The following is a 13,915-nucleotide window of genomic DNA, read 5'->3' as shown; positions in this document are numbered from 1 at the left end:
AAATTTCTATTTTATGCTAATATAATTATACGGTAAATTTTGAAACCATTACGTGAAAATAGTAAAATTTATTGAGCCAATAGAAGACGATTATTTTTTGTGTCACTGAATCCGAATAATGTTACGAAAATTGTTGTTATTTTGCTGGACTATTCGAGTCCAGTCTTATTTATCGTACTTAAAAATATTTTTCTGAAGTCGTACGGAAATGTGTCTTTTTCGACCCAATTTCAGACCCAATAATACCGTATTCTAGTATTTTAATTCGTTGCTAAGCAACCATCAGCAAACAGTACGGGAAAGTTACCTTTCCAACCTAGGCCGGGAAAGTTAACTTTATTTATATTTTATTCACATTTTATATTTTATACAGTTATCAATACACGTAGGCAAACCAACTCTCATCAAAAATTCATTATTTAGTCAATATAACATTTATTGAACGTATTCCACATGTTAAACGTTTATTATAACTATTTAGTTATGTTGCAGTTTGTTCAACTATTAAATATTGGCTGAACTTTACTCGAAAAGTCGGCGATGTTATTGCTGTTAATTATTTCTTTTTCGACAATATTATTACTAGGCTTACTACGGTGAGGAGTTTAACAGGACTGTAGTCAGTTTATAATGCGTTCACACACAGTACAAAACAGGTGATACGTATGTCCCTGTAACCTTGGGGATCACTGTCAAACCACATTTGAAATAATTCCCGTCTATTTCTTTTCTCTTTTGGCATTTTACTTCACTTTTCCCTCTAACTAATAGTTGTTAATGTAAATTATGTTACTATTTATAAATAGTTATTTTTTAAATACACAAACGGCGAATGCAATTTACAGCAAACGTAAAAAAGAAAAGTAGCGACGCGACATCAAGTACTACAAGGTTCCGTAAATAACTAAACAGTTCAAAACGCGAGTCAGCTGTGAAGGCCACCGACTCCCGCGCCGGCTCTGTTAGACTCTGCACGTGCACTAAGCCTAATTATTACTATTAGCAAATGTCTCTTTGTCAAATGTTTCTAAATATCTGTGTCTAGTTTATTTGAAAAAGATTCCTCAGCATTAACCAAAATGGTCGCAGAGGATCTACGGAAACAATGTCCTGTGTGTTTATTTGCATTTGGCAAATTTAAAAATTTTGCGATAATTTGAGACATTTACCAAACTGATGTATTCCTACTACTTGCCTGCAACCATTCCCATTTGAATATTTAAAGAAAAAACGACAACATTCAAACTTTTCTTGGCGACATGCAACATATTTTCTATACAGTGGCATATAAGATTTTCGTTTTATTATTCGATATTTGAATCAAAGGCTTTGATCTTAATCATCTATAATCATCTATATCATTCAAATTGAATTGATACGGTTCATCACAGTGACATGCACCGGCAACACCAAATATTAAGGAATCCTAAAATAGAAAAAACTAATATAGATTTTATAATTTTTACACTTAAATGTTTCAAGTTGTTTATTTAACAAAACTTGTAACTTCTTTGGTTTATGGTTATCACCTTGACGTTTTAGGAAAACACTTAATTTCAAATACTTACTTTGATGTATCAATGTCAATTTGACCATAACGTAGATTCCTTCAACTTTGTAGATAAATCGGAAAAGTATGCAATCATAACATCAGGAGGTCGTATTTTTTTCAAGGCAATCTTGAAACGTAAGCGAATTCGTACTTTTTCCTATATTTGTTTGGTAATAAATTTAAAGTCACATTTTTTGCTGCTGCTACTACTCTGGTGGTGTCCTGGACACCTGAACATTATCACCACCGTCCATTAAAAAAAAAAATTTAATATATTTTAGCACATTCGTGTAATCTTTGTAGTATTTTGAAAAATCCTTAGGAAATGGCATTTAGGTACTGCCCTATTACTTCCTTTTTGGTACTTGCCTCGTATGTACAGAACTGAAATGAAGCTATGCGTCTGCATCATCGACATTGTGCTTATCTACCGCCGTTTTATCTTCATGGGATAAGCACGTATAAGAAAAAAAAAATTGAAGTGTTTGCACATTGCGTTTCTGGAGTACCAAAACTATACTTTGATCACTTGACAGACACTTAACCAGACGATTATAAAGTTAGATTTACTGTATTTGTTGCATGGAGTGATATTACTTACACTTTTATCTTCTACGGGAAGTTCAAAGGAATACAATACTAAGTAAATGGCATATTTATACAGGGTGTAGGTACAAGTCATAACTTCAGGAGGTTGCTTCTTAGACAGTTTTCTGAAAAAGCTAATAAAATGTTTTAAGCAAAAACTGTGTTGATTTCAAAAATCCAAAAACATTTTGTATTTTATTTATAGATTAGGTACCTATTTAAAGAGTTTATTAAATTGTATCTCAATTGTTTGAAATCAATATTATGTACAATATTTGTTGAGATAGAATTCCAAGAAGATTGTCGGAACTACTGTAACAAATTTAGAATTGTATGAGAGTTTGCGCAATAAAACAATTTTTCTAGCAGCAAATTTAATCCGTACGATATTTGTTGAGATAGAATCCAGGAAAAAAATTGGCCAATAAAGTGCTGTTATCGGAACTACTGTAACAATAATTTACAGTGACAGGGGCGTGCCTTTTGTAAATTGTCACATTCTTTATTTTGAAGGAAAAAAATACATAATTCTCTAACTCCATCCGTTTTTCGTACCTATATCAATACCGGTATTTTCAGGAACTTATTTCCACATGTTAGTATCTCGAAACTAGTCGAAAGCATAAAAAACGCTGAATAGAAAAAGGTCTTACAATTGCATAAGCCAATCTTTGCCTACCTAATACAGGGTGTCTCTGAAAAGGATAGACAACGCTTGACCACAGGTTGTTTGGATGAAAATAAGACTATTTAGCCTAACTTACCTATATACAAAAGTGCACGCCTACTGAGATATAGCTTTCTAAATATAGGACAGATAACCTAGTCTTTTCAAATTATTAAAATATTTTTCTTAGAAACTTCAAATTTGGTACACATATTTTTTTTATATAAGGGCAATGTAAATATATAATTTGGTGAGAATACATATACAGAATGTTCTTTTTCTAGTGCCTGTGCGCCCTAGCTATCCCGTAACTTTTTTGTGTATACGACAGGATTTATATTTTAAAGGGTCGGCATTACCCGAATCAGTTTCATACCTTCAATTTCCCAGAAACGGCCGTATTCGTCGAGGACGCAGTTTTTCCGATTCCAACATTTCTGGAACTAAACTGGACCATACATTAGGCTGTTTAGCGGAATCCACCCCACCAGTAAGAGAACACCAACTTTCCGCAGTTTGTTAACCAGAGTATGTATGCCTGGCTAGAGAATCTCAAGGATTCCTATTGTATAGCAACCACCGCATTGCGTTCACTCTATTGCTGTATAAATGTATGCTTAAAATAGCAATAAAGCTCATGAATTTATAAACCGCTTAAAATGTTTTAGAATTATTTGGAAAAAATGTGCATGGAATACTAGGACTCCGTATATAACTAAACTTTTTTTATCCCACATTTAATTTACAACCACCGAACACACCAACACATTATTTTCAAACTTAACAATAACATTTACCTAATAACAACTTCTTCAATGATCTTCAGTTATTTAAAAAAAAAAAACGTATTTCGGAAGATGTATGGGAGATTTCCGAAAGCTATTTCACTCGTTTGCTAACAATGCCTTTATTAATTTTTTCAGGTATGGGTTACGGTCTGGGCCCTAATATGCCTCGTCATCAGCTTGGGAGCAGTCCTGACCTTGACCATAGGCGGAGGCCGCGTGAAGGCTAGGCCCCTGGTCAGTTTGGCACTCTGCTATGTCTTGGTGAGCGCCGGTTGGGCGTTGAGGATGTTCTCGGGGAGAATGTCGGCTTCCTGTCCCAAGGTTCCCGAAGACGGCCTGTCAAACGTCAACTGTGCGTTCGTCTTTCTTCTCCTGTACTATTTCGGGATGGCTGCAAATGCGTGGTGAGTACTAATTGTTTTTTGGCGTGTTTTCTTTATCCTTCGGGAGACGTCCCAGATGTGTGGCACCTTTTAGGTAGTAACTTTATACGTGCCTACATTGTCTATTTTTAAGTTAGTAATAATCTTTTTTTATTTAACAGCATACTCTCTTAGGTCTGCAATAATATAAGAAATTTAATTCAAACAATGAAATTTTGCATGTGACCCCTTTTTAGATTTTATACTAATCTCGGTTTTTAATATTATTACATATTATGTGTTATAAAAAGTTGCGTTTTTCGCGAACATTTGCTAGTTTTTTGATATATTGTACGGGTTACAGTTAATTTTTTTTCGTAGAATCTAGTGGCTTATATAAATTTTTAATAATTTTTACGGTTTTCAATAGAGTTGAAAAGTTACCTTTTTTAAATAGACTTAGTTAACAACTTAGTTAAAAAGAGGGTGTTCTATGTTTTCAATAAAGAAAAATTATGTATTCATCATTCTTATTTCAGTAAATAAAAAAAACTATTTGTCCATGGACAGCTATACAAAATGTTTCATTAATATTTGGTCATATGGCATCTAGATAATATTTGACGAAATATGAAAATTTAACCTAGCATACAGGGTGTTAGAAGTTTGACTGACTTAATTTTAACAGACGATGGAATACATTAAAATAAACAAACTTTATATGACATGGGTCCTAACAACCATTTCCGAGAAAAAAATTATCAAAATCTCTAACATATATATTGACATAACTGCGTGCATAGAATACCATAAAATCCAATGTTTATCACTTTTTTTTCCTTCTTTCTTTATGCTTAATTCTAAAAAATAGTTAGCGTTATAATAAATTTAAAATTCGATAAAATCCATGTCGAGCAATGTGACAACGGCGCTGCGGATAACACGAGGTATTAAGCTGTCCAGGATTACGCACTTCAGTTGGTATCTGGAATTGGACCGTGTCTGAGTGTTTTTTGCGTACCACTATTTCCTTTTCTTGAGGTGTTTTCCAGCGAGTGCGCGAAAAAATTGGATTCGAAGGTGTCGTGCATGCATCGAAAATGGTGATGGACAATTTAAGCATATGTTGCAGTTTGTTTTGTACTTGTGCGTTTAAAAATTACTGAGTTTTGCTTATTGGTAAGTACCTAAAATATTTTTAATACGTATGATTATTTTGATGACGTGAATCTTTGGGTACCTACTTTATTTATATATTTTTCAAATTCATAATTTGATTAAATGTTAAGTTCCTGTTTTAAGAGATTTATAATTACTATAAGTACTAAAATTCAAGCTAAAATTTAAGCACATACACGTACAACAAAATCGATACATTTTATTTATTTAAAAACTGGAAAACAATTGTCTTGAAATTTACTAAATGTTTCACAATAGTAGTTGTTTACATTTTTTCCGTATGACAAGTCTGCTGCGTGCACACGTGGTATGTACCAGCTGTGTAGCGTTAAGTTAAGCACTGTTGTAACGTTGTGATGAAACTCCCCAATATTATATACTCGCTGTATTTTGAAAACTTTTAATCTTACGCCACTGTAATATATAACTTTTTTGCTCATTTATGATTACTCTATCTCACGATGGAGTAATGGCAGTCAAACTTCTTACACCCTGTATGTACCTTCTTACTGAGGTTTACATTTTTATTGTTTTTGCCCATTATTTTGATATAACATTTGTTAAGTGAAATGTTATCATTGTATTTTACTTTCTTTTATTGAAATTGAATTAATTGATTTTTTATCAATTTCATTTATGCAAATGCAATATTGTTTTAATTAAGTAACTTACATTTTCAGTTGCCAAAATAATATCACTGCTGAATCGTATCAGAATCATATTACCACATATATAAGCAATAAGCAGAAAAAAACTGTATACAGAAGTTGTATATATAACATTTATGTCATGCCTACTACCAAAGGATTAAATTATAAACGTCTATGTTAGGGCATTCCCCTAAAATAAAAAAAGTTTTTTTCTGTTGGATCGTATTCCCGTTTGAAGTTAAAAATGATTTTATCTACATTTATGCGTGGTCGCTACAATGAAAGTTGAAAATTTTGAAAATTATTGATTAGGTTTATATTATGTTTTTAATTTATATTCAGATGAATCACAGAAGGGACAGATGACGAATTTCTAAACTACAAAGACTTTAAAAAAAATAATATTGAGACTCGAAAACAAAAAATTTTCAACTCCGTTAAAAATGTGTAGACACCTATGAAATTTTTTTCTCCACTTCAAAGCCTCGCGCAACTGATCGCTGAACACGATTGCACCATATTTAGTTTTCACAAATATTTCACATACACTAAAACACACATCACTTTTACTCTAAGGTTTGTTTACGGTTTTTTTGTACCGATATATCGGTGTACCATTATTTGTTTTACCGGTATTTGCTGTGCAAAACCATACTTATCGTATCAACTTCGACGGTACGTGGGTGTTATATAATAATGAAAACGTAATATTGACAGTTGGTTACAATTATTATTAAAGATTGCTCATTATTTATTACATGTTAAAATATGTATACATTGTCGTGACTGCCCGGATATTGCAATAACAATTCCTTTGTTTCACATTTAACTTGTTTTGTCATGATTACATTGTTCGAAAAACAACTAATAGAGCATTTCTTGTGCTCACTTTATGTCATACGCATATAAGAACCCTGTTGAATTTACTAACATTTTCGCCCGTGAGGAATGAATTTGTAAAAAGAATAATTGAATACAAAAGAAAAAGAATTGCTCTGGATTGCCTCCCGTATGGGACTCCAGTACCTTGAATTTTATTGTATTTACTTGACGTTTTCCATGCATTGTATTATGTTTCGGGAGAAATGAAGCTTATTATTATTATTATTGTTATTGTTGTTGTTATTGTTGTTGTTATTATTATTGTTATTATTACCTTCCGGCGCTGCCGGCTAACTAACACCAAACCTCTTCAGTTTTACTTGGAAGTGTGTATGTCTAATTCGAGTGAGGTGACATTTAGTGACACATTAAATGAGTCAGGTCTTATTTATCATTAGTAAAGGTTCTTAATGTATGCCTTTTGTTAGCGGTTGTTTTGTATTTATATTTTGGTAGTTAGAGCAACGATCGTGGGTTTCTCTGCCATGCTCTTTCCACACAGAAGCTCTAGGTGAGCCTGGCACTCTCATTTTATGTTAAATGGTTGTTAATGTTTCTGCTGTTCATTCTATTTGTCACATGTTTAATTTGAATACTGTTGTACGTAAATAATAAAGTTAGGTGTATTTACTCTGCTTTTGTTTTATAAAATTAAACCATACTTCCCCTCTTTAAAGTTAGTCCTTCCGGTCAATTAAAACAATAGATATATATAACGTAGGTATTCCTTATGACGATCACATATTTTTGGCCATAACTACGTTTATTTTTTTTTTTTTTTCGATCGAACCCGGGTTGTTATACTACATTGCCTGCACTAGCTTCATCTGCCTTGCACATATCAGCCCGATTGACTTCTCTTTCTAAGGCCAGTCCATAGTTTATAAGGTCTATGATTTTAATGTAAACTTGATATTATTATTTTAATAATTTTTAATTTTACCGATTATTAATGCTAACATGAAGGAAATAAAATATTTACTTTACGCACTATTTTTATAATTTTACGTAAGTATTATGCAGCGTCCGTAAAGTTAAAAATACGCGCGGTTATAGAAAAAATCAATTTTTTAAATATGTTTATCGCCTTGCAACATCATCTGACTTATGTCAATCGAAATGGTAGAAGATTAATCTGGTTAGGTAAAATAGACCTCGGTTGCCAAAACAATAATAAATCATTGGATAAATATAAGTAGTTGATAACAACTCTGGATATTTATTTTAAGAACATTAATCCATTAAAAAATTCAGATTATTTTTGTAACTGTTTAAAAAATAGCACGTACCTATATACGAGTATTGCCATGATTATTCATATTATTATTCAAAGTAAACTTGTTATAGTTTTGATAATAAAAAACTTTTCGGACTAAAATTATGATTGTGTGCCTTCAACTTTGATTAAGAAATTGCTTTTGTTACATATAAAACCATTTCAAAGAGAATTCAAGTGGCTTTGCCATACTCGTTCTCAAATCAGTTGCAAAAAATTACTTCACGTAATAAAATCGATAAGGTTACCGTTACCATATCCAATGTTTGATCTATATTATGAAAAATTGCCGTTGTCATTACTTAATATCACTCTTTAGATACAGTTCTTTTAAAAGGCGTGTAAAATAGAGTTTTTTCACGGATCCAATCGACCGAATCCAATAAAAAAGGCGTACACACCTAAATATTTTTATATTTAATAAATTTAATAAATAGGTTCAGATAAAACCGGAATTCTAGTATTTATCAAGATAGTATACCTGTATGAGCGTTCATAAATTAATATAATTTATAACTCTATAAATCTTTGATATAAAGATTAATTGTCAATTAAGCCGCATTTCTGCGAAATGTGATACCAGAGAAAGATCCTTCCTTTAACTCGCCAAAATCTCTTATTATAAAGATAAATTTAATTCACATAATGTATTATGAAAGTTGATACATCCAGTAAAAAGAATGTAAAAAAGTCATGGAAGGCAATAAGTATTGCAATTTGCAATCCATCTTTCCTCCTTACGCACTTTTTTTATGTATCTTCGGAAAAAAGCGTCTAAATGAAAAATGACAGGAGCAGTCCCATTATTTTCGCTCAAAAATGTCGTGGTTTGACTTATTTCTACCATAAAAGTTCCTAATTTTTGATTGTTAGTATGTGTATCATTGCCGCACTTTAATATTATTATGAGGAATCTCCATGAAATATGATACAGATATTATCTGTTTACACTCATAAATTTTTGTAAAATTGCACATTAGATCACTGGTTATTTTGACACCACAACAGGTAATGTACAATTACATCATACAAGTAAAATTACATTAAGCATGCAATTTTACACTTGTTTGTGTAATTGTAATTGATAGACAGGATGTTATTTAAGTACGTGGCCAAACTTCAAGGGGTGTTTCTTTGAGTGATTTTAAAACGAAAAGTTTATATAAATATAGGTCTGGTAATACTTCGTTTTCAAGATACAGGAACTTTTTAAAAAATCGTTTTTTTGGAAAAATCTTAATCTTTTAGCCGATTTTGTAGAAATTTGGCAGTATTATTATGACAAATATTTTTGACAAATAAAAATGTGCTCCACTGACTTTTTAATTTTTTTCGTATCTATTCCTCTTTGGAGAAAATAAAATAAAAATCTCTTTATTGTATGTCCCCGGGATAACATAAAAAATTAAAACTACCAAACTATCAAAATCTGGGGTGTACCTGTTATTTTTTTCCATATCAATATTCTATTCTAGTCTTAGAAATTGTTATAAAAGTGCTAGTTAAAAAAAATTTGTTTTATTAATTATTAAAAAACTTTTTTTTTAATTTTAATTATGAGGGCTAATTAAATAAATACTTATCTAAGACAAATGAAATTGACTTCTACTCGCAAAAAAATTGTTAAATTAAGAATTGTATATGTATTTATATATACGTAAAAAAATATATTCTTGATGTTAATATAGGTACCACAATCTTAAAATAAATAAAATTTCTTCACGTAAATGAACGTTTTCTTGATGAAAGAGATTTTACTTAGTTTAAGATTGTGATATATTAACATCAAGAATATATTTTTTTACGTATATATAAATACATATACAATTCTTAATTTAACAATTTTTTTGCGAGTAGAAGTCAATTTCATTTGTCTTAGATAAGTATTTATTTAATTAGCCCTCATAATTAAAATTAAAAAAAAAGTTTTTTAATAATTAATAAAACAAATTTTTTTTAACTAGCACTTTTATAACAATTTCTAAGACTAGAATAGAATATTGATATGGAAAAAAATAACAGGTACACCCCAGATTTTGATAGTTTGGTAGTTTTAATTTTTTATGTTATCCCGGGGACATACAATAAAGAGATTTTTATTTTATTTTCTCCAAAGAGGAATAGATACGAAAAAAATTAAAAAGTCAGTGGAGCACATTTTTATTTGTCAAAAATATTTGTCATAATAATACTGCCAAATTTCTACAAAATCGGCTAAAAGATTAAGATTTTTCCAAAAAAACAATTTTTTAAAAAGTTCCTGTATCTTGAAAACGAAGTATTACCAGACCTATATTTATATAAACTTTTCGTTTTAAAATCACTCAAAGAAACACCCCTTGAAGTTTGGCCACGTACTTAAATAACATCCTGTCTATCAATTACAATTACACAAACAAGTGTAAAATTGCATGCTTAATGTAATTTTACTTGTATGATGTAATTGTACATTACCTGTTGTGGTGTCAAAATAACCAGTGATCTAATGTGCAATTTTACAAAAATTTATGAGTGTAAACAGATAATATCTGTATCATATTTCATGGAGATTCCTCATAATAATATTAAAGTGCGGCAATGATACACATACTAACAATCAAAAATTAGGAACTTTTATGGTAGAAATANCTTTCCGCAGCTCCTTTAATTGTTTGTTATTGTTATCACGATTATTCTTTAAAATAAAGTTATATAGTCATTAACGTTATTGAAACTGACAGCTGCTATACAGCTCGTTGAGAAATGAGGTTAAGTTGATCGCTATAAGCTACTCCCTACGTCCAATGTGTCGGAGCCAACTTCGACCACGTTTTTATTTGAACGCTCGTTACATAACGTTATATTTAGGTAAATTCGTTATGTAGTAAACTTTTATTCGTATTTTACAAATACAGTAAAAAGCCTTTGTGAATTTCCAGAATCGGTTTATATAACATTTTATATAGAATTTACTTACAAAAACAACCCTGTTAGGTAAAATAAAGTTTTACCATTCTTCCACATAGTTCTATTCAACTTTTAAGTTCCATTTAGCTACGTAGTTAAGCAAAATGTATCTAACCTACTTTTGTTTATAGAGTAAATAATTAGGGGTTAGTAATAAAAATAGTAATAGAATTAACACCTTTGCCCAGAGACACCTGCACTCTTAATCTCTCGTTGAGCTTAAGACGTATTTATTCTAGACTAAAACTATGTTCCCTTCTTTATAATGATGTTAATTATCTTGGAAATGAATTAGTACTCTATGTTTGTTGTTTCTTATCAGATTACGTTAATTATATTAATAGAAAAATTATATCAGCAATTTTAGGTTGCATGGACGATTAAATTGTAGTCTTCGATCGTCAATAATTTATGGTTCTCTTCGAAGCGTATAGTTAAAACGCATACAAACGACGAATACCTATATAATTTTTCGTGAACGAACAACTGCTAAAAAGTTCATCAAAGAAAAAAATATTTTTTTATCTTGCCTAGGAAATAATATTTCTTTCTGCTCGTATATAATTTTTGTTCAATTTAATTCATAATAAATTCTTGCATATCAAATAGATTTATAACCGCTTCCATCATATGTAATCTTTTCTAAATTGTTACTGTCAGTCACATAAAAGCTTTTTTAAATAATTTTAGATTCGCACATATAATATTGCATTGAAATTAAATTACTTGATAGGGATTCATGCAAATTTTATGGTTCTAATTAAAAAAATGAAAATTTCTCATTTCCGCTTAGTAGAGCTTAAAATGTTTTAATCTATTTTGCTTAATCTACTTTTACGTAGATTGAGAAAAATGTTATTGAAATACAGGGTGCGAAAATTAAAAAAAATGTTATATCTTCAAATATCTTCTGAACAAATAGAAATATTGAAAACAAATTTTGTGCATACAATAATATTAAATTAGCATTAAATGTAAAATAATTAAATCTTACAATTAGCACAGAACCAGTGGCGTATTAATTTCTTCTGCTGAATGGCAGAAATTGTTTGAAAAAAATTAACAATACTACCAGAAAACATGTACAATAAAACCTTTTTGATTCTGACACTATATCTTGTATCGATTCTTCCTTGATTCCCCAAATTCACCTTTTTCCAACTTCTAGTGACGTTACCCCTTAATAAATATTTTTATTTCGGTTTCTTTAAATATAATAATATATAAGATAAAATATAGGTAAATGGTGTAGTGTAGCTCATATCAACCCATTGTAAAGCACCAAAAAAAATACGGCAAATGATTATAATAAATATAATGGCAATTCATTAGAGCTATGTTCGCATCAAAATTCATCTTTCAATCTGTAACCGTTTCTGAAAAAAGTTGGAAAACATTATTTTTATTTCATATAAAAAGGGCTTACACCTCCCATAAAATTGAACAAAGATCCCACCCCATTTAATTCTTTTTTACCATTTCCGGGACACCCTGTATAAGTAAAGGTCCAGAAGGCCTAATTATGAAGTTTAGCTAAAAACAGACCCGAGAAAGCAAGAGGTTTCCGTTTTTCAACGGGCCCATTTAATCGAATTTTCCAATGAAAGATATATTTGGACGGAATCGTGATGAACGGCTCAAATTAACAAACTGTTTGTTTAAAATCCAAATATTTTATAAACTGAGCGCCTTCGCTTTGGTGAGACCGACACAAATTTTATATAAAACTTTAATCTTATCTGAACGCATGCAGGTAAATATTTACTCAGAGGAAAACATGTGTTTTTAAATTGGAGTTTAATTAATTTAACATTGTTTTGTAATTCACCGTTCGAGTGGATAAAACGATGTCGGAAAAGAATTTATTTTTTAATGTGCCTCACCGATAATGTTTTACAGCTGATACTAACGTCTACTGGATATTAATGCTGATATTATCTAAAAATTTATCCATTAACAAAATAGCAACATGTAACTGTATGTATATTACTTCGTAATTGAGGCAACGAAATGCTTTTATCTTATACGTGACATAATAGAAACCATGTGGGATTTTTTTATTTTGAAAAATGTGATGAAGTATTTTATTTCATTATAAATACGCATACAGTGCGGTACATATTTTGCTTTGTTATAAATAAATACTCATATACTGTCTCCATAGATTACTACTCTCATAAAAATAGAAAAAAAATTAAATTTTAAATTGTTGTATTTGCAGTATACCTATCTATTATTGAAAATGGTTGTGATTAATATTTTTTTAATTAATTTTGATTATTTTGCAAACATTTTTTTGTATAAAATTAGTAATAAATATAATAAAAAATCTTTATGTATTAAAATTTCAAGAAGTTAAAATTATAATTTTATCGACCGCATTATTTTTATTAATATTTTTTAATTTTGAGAATTTTGCAATAAATTCAAATGCTCTTTATATTCTTTTTTAAATCAAACAATAAATAATAATTTGAAAATAATTTGTGAATTTTTACTTTAATTTTACATTTAAATCGTAATTAAATAGCTAACAAAATATTAAAAAACAAGTTTACTTTGCCTTAATATGTAAAAAAATAAATTTTTAAATGAACGATAGCTTCATTTATTTATTTAATAATAATAAAATAATTTCGAAATTGAAATTTTAATTGATATTTCGTTTAACAATAATTTTTGTAACATTTTTGTAAATTAAAAAAAAATTATTATAAAAGATGCATTTTTGCTGGGTTTCAGGGCCATTCTACGAATTCGTAAATATGCCCATTACTATTTTTTCGTCGAGCTACACCGGTTTAAAAAAAATAATAAGTTTCTACGATGAATAGAAGCCGAGATATTGCAAAATTTACAGCGCGCAATTTGAAATTTGGAATTATCTTTTCTCGCGCGCGCGACCGCTTGGACGAGCTTCCCCCACTACCACGCCGCCGGCCGCCGGACAGTTTACTTAGCGAGTACCTTCTCTTTAAAGGGCTCGTGAGTCGTTAATTTTCCACATTTTTCAATGCAATTCACG

General features: G+C 30.1%; 1 protein-coding gene across 1 annotated transcript in view; it reads left to right on the top strand.

Moving 5' to 3' along the window:
* LOC108913822 (frizzled-4) overlaps window positions 1–13,915 on the top strand; it is a 125,821-nt gene that overhangs the window by 19,476 nt on the left and 92,430 nt on the right. Inside the window, exon 2 of the mRNA XM_018719450.1 lies at window positions 3,731–3,999. Coding sequence (XP_018574966.1) covers window positions 3,731–3,999 — 269 coding nt within the window. The remainder of the gene's footprint in view (window positions 1–3,730; window positions 4,000–13,915) is intronic.

Source organism: Anoplophora glabripennis, unplaced genomic scaffold, assembly GCF_000390285.2.
Source record: "Anoplophora glabripennis isolate ALB-LARVAE unplaced genomic scaffold, Agla_2.0 scaffold832, whole genome shotgun sequence".
Lineage (NCBI taxonomy): Eukaryota > Metazoa > Arthropoda > Insecta > Coleoptera > Cerambycidae > Anoplophora > Anoplophora glabripennis.
This window is presented reverse-complemented; position numbering and strand designations above follow the sequence as displayed.